At 44.6% G+C, this 16,923-nt stretch overlaps 1 protein-coding gene across 2 annotated transcripts in view; it reads left to right on the top strand.

Annotated features, from left to right (window-relative positions):
• Map3k19 (mitogen-activated protein kinase kinase kinase 19) overlaps nucleotides 1–16,923 on the top strand; it is a 43,237-nt gene that overhangs the window by 6,139 nt on the left and 20,175 nt on the right. For both annotated transcript variants that reach the window (XR_015635094.1, NM_001447282.1), the window contains 5 exon segments: nucleotides 1,105–1,293; nucleotides 8,411–8,565; nucleotides 9,176–9,291; nucleotides 11,336–11,454; nucleotides 15,928–16,018. Coding sequence is in view for 1 of the 2 variants with exons in the window: in NM_001447282.1 (NP_001434211.1) it covers nucleotides 1,105–1,293; nucleotides 8,411–8,565; nucleotides 9,176–9,291; nucleotides 11,336–11,454; nucleotides 15,928–16,018 (670 nt within the window). In the remaining variant the exon portion in view is untranslated.

The raw sequence follows: 16,923 nt of genomic DNA, 5'->3' as shown, positions 1-16,923 counted from the left end.
GTTTTGTTGTTACTGATGTTGTTATTGGTGTTGGTTTTTGGGAGTTGTTGAGTGGGTAGGTTGTCACTATGTATCCCTGGCTGGTCTACAACTCAGTATAGACCAGCCTGGCCTCAAACAGAGATCCACCTGCCTCTGCTTCCCAAGTGTTGGGATTAAAGGTGTGCACCACCACACTGTCTATTATAGAGATTCGGTCTCAACATTTTAAAAGGTAAATCATAGTTACCTGCATCCAAATAGTTTGCTGTGGTGGTTCTGGGGACCACCTTACAGATGCTAGATATGAGCACCAACCACTGAAGTATACCTCCAGCCTACGATCCTCCATTTTTATTCTATCCTTATCTGCCTGTTCTTTATCATGAATGGCAGCCATATCTAGTCTACCCAACCCTGAAGGTACAGCTGTCACTCAAAACTATGAAGACTTCTAGAGATGGAGCTAGAGAGATGGCTCAGCATTTAAGAGCATTTGCTGCTCAGTCTTTGAGACCAAAGTTGTCATCCAGCATCCATATTGGGCAGCTCACAAGTAACCAAGGGATCTGATGCCCTCTTGGCCTTTGTAGCCACCACACACACACACACACACACACACACACACACACACACACACACACACACATGTAAATTAATTAAATAAAAAATAACTTTGTAAGTCAGGCATGGTGACACACATATTGAATCCTAGCAATCAAGAACAGAGATGTGCAGATCTCTTTGAGCTTGAGGCCAGCCTGATACTTATAACAAGTTATAGACCAATCAAGATGACATAGTGAGACACCAGCTAAAAGAAACAAAACAAAAAGCAAAGACCTGGGTGGTGGTACACGCCTTTAATCCCAGCACTCGGGGAAACAGAGGCAGGTGGATCTCTGAGTTCGAGGACAGCCTAATCTACAGATCAAATTTCAGGACAGCCAAGGGCTTTGCAGAGAAACCCTGTCTCAAAAGAAACAAGACAAATAAACAGACAAACAAAAGAGAACTTGAAAAAATTGGCAGAGGGATGGAACTATGCTCAACATACATAACTATCCACATCTTTAAAATAAAAATAAAAACACGCTGAATCTTAAGGACTTTCTTGGTTTGCAGGTTGTTGAGATTCTTCTGGAAAGGGGCGCAGACATCACGCTTTGCAATTACAGTAACCAAACTGCGCTCCATGTGGCTAATGGTGACATCCAGAGACAGCTCTTGGCAGGCAGGGGGATTCAGGCTCCCCAAATGCAGCTCCTACGAAGTTCGTGGCAAGGTGATCTGGAACGACTTCGACATTTGCTGGTTAGTTGCAGTGATGCTTACCGTGGGCAGAAGGGGACGGTGGACAGAACTATGCCATCATATGCCCAGTTCCCTAAAATTTATTTTTATTTACATTTAAACTTTTAAATTTTGTATATGTATATTCGTGTGTGCATAGATGTGTGTGTGTGTGTGTGTGTGTGTGTGTATGTGTATACAGACATACGAGTGCTCAAAGAGGCCTCAAGAAGGTGTTAGGTCCTCTGGAGCTAGAGTTATGGGCAGTTGGGAAATGTCCACTGTGGGGTTTGGTAGCTGAACTCAGGTTCTTACGCTAAGAGTAGCAAACACTCTTAACTGCTGAGCCAGCTCTTCAGGCCCCCGACGCTCCTTCCAAAGAAGAAGAAGAAAAGTTATTTTCAAATGCAATCCCATAACGTTTTCAGGCAGGAGAGTCGAGAGAGATACAAGACCAGACAGGACACAAGTTAAAAAACAAGATTCTAAAAGAACAGAGCGGCAACCTAGTTCCACCCCCTTCTAGTTAAGTCAAGCTGCAGCCCCTGGGAAATGATGATCCCCAGGAAGGCCCAGAGGACCGCTGTCAGCTTGCTCAGAGCAGTTCCCTGGATATCACTGCCATTTGCACAGTTGCTGTTTAGATCCCTTTGGGCCGGTGGCAATTATTACCTTTATCCCGAAAAGGGAATCAGAGAGCGTACACATTGCACGATATTTAGCTATGCCCAAAGAACTTTAGATGAATATATTTGTGTGTGTGTGTGTGTCTGTGTGTGTGTGTGAGCTCATGTGCACACATCTGCATATGCATGTGAAGGTCAAAGATCAACTGTCCGTGTCGTTTCTCTGGTGCCATCCACCTTGTTGTTTTTGGAGACGGTCTTTCATCTGCCTGGATCCCATGGCGTAAGATAGGCTGACTAACCAGGGTTCCTCTCTGTCCCAGCACTGGGGGTGGCAGGGCATGCCACCACGTTGTCATGTGATGCTGCTATTCCTGGGAGACATCTACTCGCCCCAGGCAGGGAACCAAATACAGACCGAGGCGTAGATACTACCAAAGAGACAAAGATAGGGAAAAGGGAAGAACAAGGGAGAGGGGGGAGGGTGTATTTGTCCCTGGGGGGACAAAGGATAAAGTAGAATCAGATGTGGTCCATAGCAAAATGGTTGTTTATAAAGGTAAAAGGGGAAATACTGCGTTTAATTTTAATTGTCATGTCATCAGGGGAGCGGAAGGGGGTTTTTGATTCCTGGACGTCACTACTTTAATTGCTGGAGTCAGGTAGTCAGCTTTAGGAGGAAGAAGTGGCCAAAGAAGAGGATAGACCTCGGTGGCTAGCTTTAGGAATATAATCTAACAGGTTTAGAAGCAGAGGGAATGGGGAAGAAGGACAAGGCCTGCTAGAGCCATGCTTATACTCCCCAGGCCGACTAGAGTCCCTAGGTGAAAGCTGGAAGCCTGGATCTCACTGCACAACCTACAGGCAGCTCAAGAGATTGGAGGACGTCCTTTGCAGTTCAGCTGGTCTAAACCTTTCAAGGTGGCTTGGCTGCCATCTGTTTCTTCCTAGCAAGTTCATCTTGACTCTACTTTTACAAGGCTGCAAACCTGAGATGGACTCTCAGTAATCGTAGGGGAATAAATCTGGTCAGTTTCAGGGAGTTCCTGAAGCTACTATGAGTTTTGCAGTTATTGTCTCTTGTTGTCGTTTGGTTTGGTTTGGTTTGGTTTGGTTTGGTTTGGTTTGGTTTGGTTTTGATCGTTGTTTTGCTTTTCTTTTCTTTTTCTTTTTTTTCCACCACTACCACCACCACCAAAACAAAAACAAAACAAAACAAAAACCTCTTTTTTTTTATTGGATATTTTTTATTTACATTTCAAATGTTATTCCCTTTCCCAGTTTCTCATCCATAATTATCCTGTCCCCTTTTCCTTCTTCTATAAGGGTGTTCTCCCTCCCCAACCATCCCCTGCCCTGACATTCCCCTACACTAGGGAGATCCAGCCTTAGCAGGACCAAGGGCTTCTCCTATTGGTACCCAACAAGGCCATCCTCTGCTATGTATGCAGCTGGAGGCATGGGTCTGTCCATGTGTACTCTTTGGGTGGTGGTTTAGTCCCTGGGAATTCTGGTTGGTTGATATTGTTGTATGTATGGGCTGGATCCCCAGATGGGGCAGGCTCTGAATGGCTGTTCCTTCAGACTCTGTCTCCATATCCCCTCCTATGAATATTTTTGTTCTCCCTTTTAAGAAGGACTGAAGCATCTGCACTTTGGTCATCCTTCTTGAGCTTCATATGATCTGTGGATTGTATCTTGGGTAATTCCAGCTTTTGGGATAATATCCACTTACCAGAGATTGCATACCATGTGTGGGGTTTTTGTGTTATTGTTGTTGTTGTTGTTGTTGTTGTTGGGTTACCTCACTCAGGATATTTTCTAGTTTCATTCATTTGCCTATGAATTTCATGAAGTCATTGTTTTTGATAGCTGAGTAATATTCCATTGTGTAGATGTACCACATTTTCTGTATCCATTCCTCTGTTGAAGGGCATCTGGGTTCTTTCCAGCTTCTGGCTATTATAAATAAGGCTGCAATGAACATAGTGGAGCACGTGTCTTTGTTATATATTGGGGCATCTTTTGGGTATATGCCCAAGAGAGGTATAGCTGGATCCTCAGGCAGTTCAATGTCCAATTTTCTGAGGAACCTCCAGACTGATTTCCAGAATGGTTGTACCAGTCTGCAATCCCACCAACAATGGAGGAGTGTTCCTCTTTCTCCGCATCCTCGCCAGCATCTGCTGTCCCCTGAGTTTTTGATCTTAGCCATTCTCACTGGTGTGAGGTGAAATCTCAGGGTTGTTTTGATTTGCATTTCCCTGATGACTAAAGATGTCGAACATTTCTGTAGGTGCTTCTCAGCCATTTGATATTCCTCAGCAGAAAATTCTTTGTTTAGTTCTGTGTTTTGATTTTCAAGACAAGATTTCTCTGTGTAGCCTTGGCTGCCCTGGAACTCGATGTGTAGACTAGACTGATTTTGAACTCAGAAATCCACCCACCTTTTGCTTTCTGAGTGCTGGGAAATAAAGGCTTGCCCAGTCATGGCCCAGGCTAGCATTTTGTTTTTGTTGTTTGTTGCTTCTGCTGTTTTGCGTTTTCGGTTTGTTTTTGTTAAGATAAAATCTCACTATGTCACCCAGCTTTACTTCCTGTCTAAACGAGCTTCCCTGAAAGATGGCATCTTTAGACCTCTCTTCAGAACAGCTGTTTATTTACCTCCCTTTAACATCCTAGGCTTTAATGGGCTCTCCTCCAAGATGAACTGTTTTAATCTCAGAGGAGACTACCACACAACACATGCCTAGATATTTATGTGAGCTCTGGGGATCAGATTTTTCGTCCTTGTATTTGCACGGCAAATACTCTACTGCGATGTCCCCCCCAAGCCTGAAAATTCATTTTAAAAATCTATTTGTGTTTCGAATCATGTGTCTATATGGGTATCTGTGTATACATTCTGGGCACATGAGTACAGTGCCCCTGGAGTCCAGCAGGGCACTGGATCTTTTGAACCTGGAGTTATGGGTGACGGTGAGCAGCCCAGCCTAGGTGCCGGGAACAGAACTCAGGTCTTCTGCAGGAGCAGTGCAGGCTCTTAAGCACCAAGCCATTACCTTAGCCCCAAGGATATATTTTTTAAATGTTGTATTTGGGGGCTACTGATCCTTTTCTTTAGATACTTCACCACAAAGCACCTTGCAAACTGTATGAATAATGGAGGAGTTCAGTTATTAGCACGTCCTGATTCCTGTCATTGACCTTCAGTGCCAGGCTGTGTGATCTCCCGACTGAAAGAAAAGCCTTACTGCCACTAGGAAACTTCATTTTGTTGTTTGTTTGCTTGTTTGTTTGTTTCTAACCCCTTATGGTAAAGACACGAACAGATCAAGAAATGAAAGACATCCTAACCAGGTCAAGTTCAAGGACAATTGTAACAAAACCAAAGGGCATTTTCCAAGTCTTTTGTTGTACTTCTAAAATTACCACATTTCTTGAGCTGGGGCTTCGAAAGTTTTCCAAAAGGCAATCCATCTTGTTTAATCGTGTAATGGTCTTGTCGTATGTAACTGTAACCCAATCTGTGTTTTTATGTTGTTGTTATTATTATTATTATTATTATTATTATTATTATTATTATTTTACCTGTGAAAATTTAGGGGCCGAGCTCTAAGGAACTACTTCTTGGCTGGAATGTGAACCTGAGCTTAACCAACAGATACTAAATTGATGTGCTCCTGTGCTCCGACTCTCAGCTCAAAACTCTCATATCGGCTCTAGATAGTAATAAGCATTATCTAAGAGATAGTTTCTTCTCAGAGACTGAGGGGAAAAATTAACTAATTCCCACAGCACGCTGCTGAGGTAATATCATTATCTCCGTTTTGCCCTGGGAGAAGCTGAAGTAAAGACTGTATTGCCATGGCAGAAACCGAAACACAGATGGAAATTAGCAAGTGACTTTGGTCCATAAAACAAGCACTGATGGTCTGAGTTATATTTTGTCCTTCCTTCTGTCCTTCCTTCCTTCCTTCCTTCCTCCCTTCCTTCCTTCCTGTCTGTCTGTCTGTCTGTCTGTCTGTCTTTCTTTCTTTCTTCCATCCTTCCTCCCTTCTGTCTTTCCTTTTTCCCCTCCTCCTCCTCTCCCTCCTCTTCCTCCTCCTGTTCTTTCCCCTCCTCTTCCCCTTCCTCCTCCTCCTCTTTCTCCTCTTTCTTCCTCCTATCCCTTGTCCTCCTCCTCCTCCTCCTCCTCCTTTTTCTTTCCAGAAGTTAGCACCAGGTATTTTCTTTTTTTAATCAATCACCACCATCTTACTGTCTGTTGAGACAAGGTCTCTCGCTGAACCTAGAGCTTACCAGTTTGGCTGGAGAAGCTGGCCAGCAAGCTCCAGGCATCCTTCTGGCCCTGCTTCCGCACTGTTGGGATTATAGGCAACCACTGCCACACTGGGCTCTTTCTGGGGATGTTGGCCATCTGAACTTGGATCCTCACACTAACAAAGCAAGCATTTTTACAAGTGAACCATTTTCCTGGCCCAATTTTTACTTTGACTAAAGCAACTAATCATATCCATATGTCACTTCTGCTTTGGCCGTATAAACGCAGTTAGATGACACCTCTTCTTCCTATTGGGAATCATCCATTCAACAATGTTCAGGGAGCACCAGCCCTATGTGAGTCATGCTGCTAAGTGACTTTCATATTGTGTAAGCAAGCAACCCCATAGGGAAACACTGGTATGTCACCCGTACAGTGTAACTTAGAAGGTCAGCTCTTGACCTTACAAGGTTGAAGTTGTTCCAGCAAGTGGGTCAGTGCATAAAAGCTTTTGCTGTGCAAGCCTGACACCCCCAAATTCTATGTCTAAGACCCAAAGCAGAAGGCGAAAAGCAACAGAAGTTGTCCTCTGATGGTATGTGTGTGCACACCTGTTTTTCATACACACATACATACACCATACATAACACACCTGTATGCACACACACACACACATGCACACGCACAGGCACACATACATATATACATACATACATTTTTAAAAATAGGGCTGCCAGATTTTTGCAAATAAAAATGCAGGATACCACAAAAAAAATGCAGGATACTTAGTTATGTTTGGTATATCAGCTACAGAAGAGAAATTATGTGCTAAATAAAAAATGACAAATTGTTTCTCATCCTTTATTTTATCAGGATTTTTTTGTCTCTGTGTTTGTGTATGTGTACATATTCATGTGCATTTATGGGCACATGTGTGCAGGAGAAGGCCAGGATAACATAGGGGTTTTTCCTCAATCTCTTGTTTTCTCTTGTCTTCTCCCTCCTCTCCTCCTCCCTCCCTCCCTGCCTCCCTCCCTCCCTCCTCTCCTCTCCTCCCACTCCTCTTGACTATTCAAGACAGTCTCTCACTTGCCTAGAGCTTGTCAAGCAGGCTAGTCTGGCTGGTTATTGAGACCCGCCTGTCACAACATCCCCAGCACTGACATCATGGTGCACTGACATCATGGTGCACACTGGCACTCCTGACTTTTCTACGTGGATGCAGGTTATTGAGCTTAAGTCACCAAACCTTATCCAGCAAGCACTGTGCTGACTGAGTCGTTTCCACAGCCCATCGTGACTGCTTTTTCATCAACCATTTAACAGGGCATCTCTGACATAACTCACACATTGGTTAAATACCCAGCTTTGGGCGCCAACATTGAAATGCTGGGCTCTCTCCAAGGCTTGTGGTCTTTTCCTTTCCCAGCTCCTCAGGATAGGTACAGTGAAAGAGTGTGTTGAGGAGGCTGGACGTGTGGCTCAGCTGGTAGCGTGCTTGCCCATCATGAATGACGCCCTGGGCTTACTCTCCAGCACCACATAAACTAGGTACGGTGGTGCACACCTGTCATCCCAGAGTTGGAGGTAGGAGTATCAGAAGTTCAAGAGCACCCTTAACTACAGAGAGTTTTCAAGATCAGTTTGACCTATGCGAGACCTTGTTAAAAACAAACCCAAATCTTCATCCATCAGGATATACACACATGTCCTATTAATGGTCTCAAGAACATCAACAAAGCTTAGAAGAGAGGCAAACTCCAGGTGTCATTAGGCCATGCTCAAAGTCATTGTCCTGTTCCTTGCTGTCATGGTGAAGCGTGGCTACACTGGCAGATTTAAGGTCATCAGAGATCTCAGAGCTGGGATAATCACAGGCAGGTTAAACAAGTATGAAGGCGTCAGCTCCAGATCTGATGAGAAACCCAAAGACCTAGAAGATGACAGAACAATCCGAGTCCATCCCGTCTGTTTGTCTCCATGTACTGACAACCTCAGCAGGCACCACAGACCATGACGTAGCAAGATGAAAACACAGAAGGGGAAATCCTGGCATTCAAACTAAAATAGCAATAAAATCCCTCAATGTGGGGGAGGGGGAACATATTGAGGTATACCTTAGTGCAACCCCCACTCCAGGAAAAAAAAAAAGGTTAAAATGAGAATTGGCCATGCAACAAAACTGCAAAGATTAGTTTAAGTAGCCATGCAGAAAACAGAGCAGAAACAAAACCTCTTGTTATTAAAGGCATGTGAAGAGTTCCTGGATATAAACTTTCCCAACTCGCATGGTCTGACCCCTCTGATGCTGGCTGTGAGAGATGTGGACCTATTTGAAAGTCTGGATGTATCAACAGTCTACAGACCCGCCGAAGTTCTAGCCGAGCTCCTCAGGCACCACGCGTGAGTATGGGTGCCCAGTCAGTGCCGGCCGGAAGGCGGCTAGTCCGCTGCAATATGCTGAAATTGCATGCAAACCTAGATGACGGATTTTTAAATATCTTTATAAAAGGGATTTCATTGTAATTGTGAGGAATGGACCAATCCAGAAATGGACCGGTATTCTGCAGCTCTTTATTGCTTTAGATAGTTGGGTGCTGGGGATGTGGCTCCGATGGTAGACTACTGAGTTCAGTCTCCAGTACATTAGCCATATGTGACTTACTCATCTGTCACCTCAACATGTGGGAGGTAAAGGCACCACCAGAAGTTCAAAGTCATTCTCGGCTACATAGCTGAGTTTGAGGCCAGCCTGGAGTGGTGGCTCATGCCTGGCCTATTCAGCATTAAGGACAGAACGCATGGTTTTGTGCATACCGGGCAAGCACTTTACCAACTGGGACTCGCCACTAGGCCTCTCGTTTAAAATCCTGAGAAACAGTCATTCTCCCTGGTGTGTTGTGAAATAATTATCATGTACCCAACTTGAGCTCCCCGTTGGTTTGATGTCAGTGTTCTTGTGTCTTCGCAGATTTTACCTACTAATCTTTGATGCTTCTTCCGTTCTTCCCAGAGACCCTAAGCTGTGTGATTTCAGTGGCAAGTCAGCCATGCATTATGTGTCCCAAATCAACAGCTGGAGGAAGCAACAGTTACTGGTCATCCTGACGGATTCTATGCCCAAACCAGGTCAATGTTTCTTTCTGGATGTTGATTCCCCGGTTCGAAAGTCCTGTTTGAAATCCTTATTTCTGTTTTACATCTGTCTAATACATCGTTTGTCTGCCTGTCTGTTTGTTTGTGACAGAATCTCACCTACGTATCTCTGGAGCTTAACACATAGATTTGGCTGTCTTTTAACGCACAGAGATCCTCCTCCTGCCTTTGCCTCCCAAGCACTGGGATCAAAGGTGCCATCACACCCCACTTCACTTAAATAAGTCAAGCAGTGACTCTTTGAAGCACAGAGTTATATGCTTTAAAAAATGCAAAGAATTCTTGTTCTATACTCTTAAGTGTGTGTGTGTGTATGTGTGTGTGTGTGTGTGTGTGTGTGTGTGTGTCTATATGTTTCTATGTGTAGAGCATTAGTCAATCTCTGGTGGTTTTCTAAGGATGCTATGCATCTTGCTTTTTTTTAAGTAATTCATTTACGTGTATGAGTGTGTGCTGGAAAGAGCCCTCCACCAAGTAATTTCGAGCTGCTGTGGATGCTGGGGAATAAACCTGGTTCTCTGCAATAGCAGCAAGTGCTCTAAACCAATAAGCCATCTCTCCAGCCCCAAACCTTGCTTCTTGAAACTAGGATCTCTCACTTTTTCCTAGAACTTGGGCTAGCTGGGCTCACTGCCTTGTTAGTCCCAGGGATCCACTTGTCTCCATCTCCCCAACACTGGGATGAAAAATTCACGCCCAGCTTCTTTTTTTTTTTTTTTTGGTTCCTTTTTTTGGAGCTGGGGACTGAACCCAGGGCCTTGTGCTTCCTAGGCAAGCGCTGTACCACTGAGCTAAATCCCCAACCCCCCAGCTTCTTTTTTGATTTTGAGATTTATTTACTTCAGTTTTAAGTGTATGGGTGTTATGCCTGCATGTATGTCTGTTTACCACATGTGTGCCTAGCACCAATGCAGTCAAAAAGAAGGCACCAGCTCTTCTGGAACTGAAGTCACAGACAGTTGTTAGCTACCGTGTATGACGTCAGACGTCAGGTGCTAGGAAGCAAACCAGCCAGTTCCCTGGCAGGGCAACCAATCAGTGCTCTTATCCACTGAGCCACCTCTCCAGCCTTTCTTTTTAATCTCAGGATTAGGCGATTGTTCTCATCTCCTTGTGTTTGCAGGAAATCACTTTGTCAACTGAGCCCTCTCCAGAGGCCAAGCTATATATATAGGACTGAGTAGTCCTCACAAATCCCCCCATCACTTCTCACTTTGATGTCTCTCCCTTGCTATGATATTATGGGGAGATCATCCTGAATCCATGAGACTCTTCCAGGGCAATTCAAGAGAGTGAAAAAGCCAGTTACCAGCCAACACGACCTTCAGTATTCTAGGCAAATCAACTTGGAAGAGAATAGAGAGGCTTCCTCCCACCCATGCACCAGCAGAAGTCCATTCAAGGGTTCATCTTCAGTGAAAGGAGAAAGGCAAATGTCTTTCCTCTTTCCCGTTTCTGTAGGATCCTGGAAGGTGGGATCACCAACCCTGTTGATGCCTCAAAGGGTTAAAAAGCTCTTTTCAGTATTCCACCACCTCAGAGGGTGTGGCTGTGAGAATGACAGCCATTGAGAATGAGTTGCTATAATTATGTTGAGCCAATTCTGACTCTTGGTAACTTTTTTCTTGCAATCGTGTGTGTGAAGTATGTATGCAGCGTGTGTGTGTGTGTGTGTGTGTGTGTGTGTGTGTGTGTGTGTGTGCATGTACATGCAAGCCAAAGGTGAACATCAGGTGTCTTTCTCTATTACATTCCACTTCATTTACTAAGGCAGGTTCTAAACCTGGAACACGCTGCCCCTCCTAGAGGAGCTAGGCACCTTGCCCTGCAGACCCCCTGCCTTCACCCTCTTGGTGTAAAAATCACAGGCAGTCACCACAGCTGCTTGGCTTTTCTTACCTAAAGTTTCATCAGAATGCCTGACCGTCATTTCAGGGCAGCTTTACAAAATGGGGGCTGATCTTAAAACCCCCGAGTCAGACCTTCACGTGAAACTGTTGCGTTTCTTTTTTGACAGAAAGACATGCCGAGTCACTGCTTGACATCTGTCACGAGGCAGGCTCTACTCCAATGGATATGACAGTTTCCAAAACGGAAAATATCACCTTGCAGAGCATCAGCAGCAGCAGCAGCGAGGTAAGAGAAAAAGGGTGAGGGAGGGGGAGGGGAGGGCGGGTAGGAGGGGGAGGGTGAAGAGGTGGCTCAGCGGTCAAGAACGTGCTCTGCGTCTGCAGAGAACACAGGTTCAGTTCCCAGCACCTGCATGGTAACTCACAACCACTTATAGCTCCGCTTTAAGAAATCCAATACTGGGGTTGGGGATTTAGCTCAGTGGTAAAGCACTTGCCTAGCAAGTGCAAGGCCCTGGGTTCAATCCCCAGCTCCGGAAAAAAAAAAAAAAAAGAAATCCAATACCTTCTTCTGATCTTCAAAGACACCAGGCATGCAGGTAGTACACATATGCTGGCACATATATGTCAGCAAAACATCTGTGTAGATAAAATAAAGTGAATAAATCTTAAAAAAAAATCTAAAAAAAGTGCAACATCTTTGTCAAAAGACTAATTTGTCAAAACTGAGATTTAGTTGATCTGAGGTAAAAGTTGGCTTTAAGCCTTGTTTTTTCATGAAGAACGTATTATAGCTAAGTTATTTTGTTTTTAATTACACATTAAAAAACGCAACAATAGGGGTGGTTGGGGATTTAACTCAGTTGTAGAGCGCTTGCCTAGCAAGTGCAAGGCTCTGGGTTCGGTCCTCAGCTCCGGAAAAAAAAAAAACCAAAAATGCAACCATAAAAATGAAATGTCTGGGGGCTGGGGATTTAGCTCAGTGGTAGAGCGCTTACCTAGGAAGCGCAAGGCCCTGGGTTCGGTCCCCAGCTCCGAAAAAAAAGAACCAAAAAAAAAAAAAAAATGAAATGTCTGGGGGTTGGGGATTTAGCTCAGTGGTAGAGCGCTTGCCTAGCAAGCGCATGGCCTTGGGTTCGGTCCCCAGCTCCGAAAAAAAAAAAAAAAAAAAAAAGAAATGTCTGGTCCACCTACTATTTTATTTGTACTGACTCAGTGTTTTGTAATAATCGTATATAATTTACACGAATATCAATGCTTATGTATCATATAATACCTATAATATGTATCATATTTGTGAGGCAATCGTGTTGTACTGTTAGAACTAGCTATGTGGTGTAAGCTGGTCTTGACCTCCTACTTGAGCTTCCTAGGATGCAACACTGCATGCAGCTGACTCATTCCAGCATCAATATAATCATTTTTAAATTGTAAATTAAGGGCTGGGGAGATGACCCAGTAGTTAGGAGACCCAGCTGCTCTTCCAGAAGACTTGGATTTGATTCCTGGAACCCACGTGGCAGCTCACAATCATTTGAAACTCTAGTACCAAGGGATCTGACATCCTCTTCTGGACTCAGCTAGGACGACAAGCCTGTGGTAGACATACGTGTAGGCAAAACATTCATTTACGTAATTTTAAAATGCAGATTAGCTAGTTAACTTGGAGTGTGTGTGTGTGTGTGTGTGTGTGTGTGTGTGTGTGTGTCTTAATTTCTACTGTCACAACAAAATCCATAATACTGAGTGAGCGGCTCATAAACAACAAAATTCTAAACCAGGCAGTGGTGTAGCATGCTTTTAATCCCAGCACTTGGGAGACAGAGGCAGGCAGATCTCTATGAGTTTGAGACCAGCCTGGTCTACATAGCAAGTTCTAGGACAGCCAGGGCTACACAGTGAAACCCTGTCTCAAACAAAACAAAGCAACAAAACAAAAAAAAACCAGGAATTTATTTCTCTGGTCTAGAGACTAAGGAGTTAGAATAGGTTGCTGTTGTGTGACTTTTTAAACATAAAATGTCATGCCATCTGTCAGGGTACAGACAACAGACCCAAAGGAACGATTCCATTCGTAGCCAGCTTGGTAGAGCAGTGAGTTCATTGGCATATTTATAGGATCATGGGTGAGGGGCTGCATACAGGACCCTGGGTGACTCAGAGGCTGTTGGATCACCAAAAACCAAATGGGTGATGAATCCGGGAAAACTGCATTCTTGAAACTCATGATCTATAAGTACCTCAATTAGAGTCAGTCTCTCTCTCTCTCTCTCTCTCTCTCTCTCTCTCTCTCTCTCTCCACCCCAGTAATGTCTTACTGCTTATAGAGCCTCGGGGTAGGTTGGAGTCTTGGTAGCTTGATGAGCTCCCTGAATCGTAGGTGCTCCCTCCTCTCTGCAGGAGGGAGTGTTGCAATCCAGAGTGCACACACGCTGGAAGTCTTTGGTTGGTTCCTCTTTCTGGCTCTCTGGTGCCTCAAATAGGGTCACTCAGGCTACTTCGAGGCCTCCACTGTCTCGAACTAATTCCCTCCTAAAGGTCCTACTTCCTCCTGCTATCACTCTGAAGTTTAGGACTCAAGCGTAAAATCTTTTCAGGGAGACAGACATTCGATCTGTCCCCAATTCGTGTGTGGATAACACAGAAGGCTTTATCTGTACTAAATTCCACGTCGTAGAATTCCATTTATTTTAAGCAGTTTTTTTTTTCATTAATACTTTCTTTTCAGTGTGTGAGTCTTTTCATTTCCTAGTTTTTTTGTTTGTTTGTTTGTTTTACCTTCTAATGGTATTTAAATTTTTTGATTAAATTTATTTATGAAGACTGGAACTCAAATGCAGGTTACAGTATACATGGGAGTCAGAAGACAACTTTTGGGGGTCAGTTCTCTCCTCATACCATGTGGGTCCCAAAATCAAACTGGGGTCACCGTTCTTGGCAGCAAGTGGCATTCCCCATCGAGATATCAATCATCCTTGACATTCCAACAGAGTTTTCAAGAAATCTGTTCATAGCCTAGTTTCCTAAGCTTTCTATTCTCCCAGCCCTCCATCTCTCAGGTTTTAGAATCTTCTGGGAGCTGTAGTGTTTTTAACATTCACAGTGCTAAAGCTATAGCATTTAAAACCGAGGCCTGGATACGCCTTTCCATTTAAAAACTGTATTTATTTTTGAGACAGGTCTCTTGCATCCCAGGCTGGCCTCAAACTCCTTGCATAACCAGGAGTGACCCTGAACCCCAAAGACCTCTGCTGCTAATTCCCAAGGGCTGAGGTTACAAGCATGTGCCATCATGCCCAGTTTTATATGGTTCTGGGCACAGTCAGCTACACCCCCAGCCTAGATAAAGAAAATTAAAAGCACAAAATCAATAGCAACAACTTCCATTAAAGGAGAACACCACCAACAATAACTCTGAGGCAGATGCTTTGGAAAGTAAAGGTGCTTATTACCACCAAGCCCGGCTGTCTAAGTTCAATCCCTGGGACCCACACACAGGCAGAAAACTGTCCCACAAGCTGACTTCTGTTCTTCACATGCACACTGTGCCACAAGCATGTATCCTCACATGTACACACACACCAATAAGCTCAAAAGACATCTTTTTTCTTTTCTTTTCTTTTTTTTCGGAGCTGGGGACCGAACCCAGGGCCTTGCGCTTGCTAGGCAAGCGCTCTACCACTGAGCCAAATCCCCAACCCCAAAAGATATCTTTTTAAATCGGGTGGTTGTGGCATGCACCTTTAAACCCAGCACTCAGAAGCCAGAGGCTGGTGGATCTTTGTGAGTTCAAAGCCAGCCTCGTCTACAAGAGCAAGTTCCAGGACAGAAACCCTGTCTTGAAAAAATAAAATAAAATACATTTAAAAAATTAAACACAATGACTTCTACCCTACAAAGAAAACATTTTCCTTTAAAGAGCTCTGAGTACTCTTTATAAATCAAGTTGGCTTTCGAACATAAGGATTATTTTCTAAAAGGCCAAAGGCAGTTTGAGAAGTCGTGCCCCATGATCAGATCAGAAAGCGGTCCTAGAGAAAACTTTAATCAGCTTTGGTGCCTGCTCTGGGGATCTGTCTGCGGCTTCCACTGGAGCAGGGGTTTCTTTTTCTTCTGCGATGCCCCAGGGACCTGCTGTAGGAATGCTGTTGTCATCCTCTGAGGTTGCTTCCCTGTGACTATGGCTGAAGGATTCTTTCCACTTATCCGTATTTGCAGCAGCTTAGCGGCCGGGATGCTGAACTCATAAAGTAGAAAATACCGAGGATGGGATTTCAGCTTTGATCTTCCGTTTTCATTACACAATTAATCACTTCTGCTCCAGAGGTGCCGAACCTTCCTCGATGTTTGAGTCCTAAATACTTTATCCAATTTAGAGGGAATCCACAGTGTCAAAGTTTACCCTCGGAAAGTCAGCATTCACCCTGCCAACAAAATAGTACATTGAAAGGTTACTTTAATGTTTAAACTTAAAAAGTGTGGATGTTCACATATGCGTGTATACATGTGCATGCACATGTGGAGGCCAGAGGTCAACCTTGGCTGTTGTCGCTCAGGAGCCTGTCTGTCATGGCTGGCTGATTCCAGGTGTCCCCACACGTTTCTGCTTCCCAGGGCTGACTATATTACAAACAAGAGTCACAACACCAAGCTTTTGAATGTGGATTGTGCTTACTGAACTCCAGCGCTCATGCCTGTGTGGCAGGTGTTTGAGCATCTCCCCAGAACCTCACTGAGCTTTTGTTCTGTGAGCTTACAGGACTTTGCCCTTGACGATGACTTCAGTCCATCCATATTGGCTGGGGAAGGAACAGCTCCCCGGGGTGAAGGCTGGCCACGAAGGACAGAAGGTATCCACTTCCATCCATGACTTGTCCCTGAAGAGAGCATTGGTGCTTTGGGGTTCTCTCACAATTTCAGAAGTATGTGGTGTAACTTTTGAAAACACACTAAAGGAGAAAACCAAAGCGGGTGAGAGAGCCCACTGGTAAAGTGCTTGCTTTACAAACATAAGGCCCTGAGTTGTTCTCCAACACCCACATAAAAAGCGCTGGGCGTGGGGTGAGTTTGTAATTCCAATGCCCCATCCCACCTGGTGGGTTTCAGGCCAGGGAGAAGCCCTGCTCCCCAAAAATAAAAACAAAGCTCACAACAAGAAATCAAGATGGGCAGTGCCTGAGGAATGACAGTCTGGCTTTATGTGTATGTTCACACACACACACACAAACACACAGAGAAGGAGAGGGAGGGGAAAGGATAGGGGAGGGGGTAGGGAGGGAGGGAGACTGACTATAACTAACCCCCTCACCCTTCATCCTGTTATATTTTTTATCTGAATCAGGCTTGGCCTCCTGCCCCTCCCCAGGCCACCTGCTCCTGCTCTCTGTTACATAGTTACAGCTCCAGCTCAGCCAGCAGCCTCCTGCTCTCAGTTTCCCACCTTTCCTCTCCTCTCAGAGTCTCCCCTCTGCTCCAGGAGTCTGTTCTTTTCCAGCCCGTTTACTTTTTCCTCGGCCTTTTTTTCCCTCTGTGTGTGGTTGCCCTGTGTCAAGCAGACTCCTGTCTTCCTTAGCCTTTCTCTTGCCTTTCTTCAGTGTGACTACAGAGCGGAATTTAGTAACAGTTGCAATGAGCATCATGGAACCTGGAGAAACTGATGAGCACAAATGACCCCCCCCACCCGGGAAGCGTGCTGTGCTCAGACTGCCTCTGCCTCTCCTAACTTGAAAGCTAGGACTTCAGAAGGCCCAACTGT

The sequence above is a fragment of the Rattus norvegicus genome, chromosome 13 (genome assembly GCF_021556685.1).
Source record: "Rattus norvegicus strain SHRSP/BbbUtx chromosome 13, alternate assembly SHRSP_T2T, whole genome shotgun sequence".
Classification (NCBI taxonomy): domain Eukaryota; kingdom Metazoa; phylum Chordata; class Mammalia; order Rodentia; family Muridae; genus Rattus; species Rattus norvegicus.
Note: the sequence above shows the minus strand (reverse complement) of the source record. Positions and strands in the feature narration are given on the sequence as shown.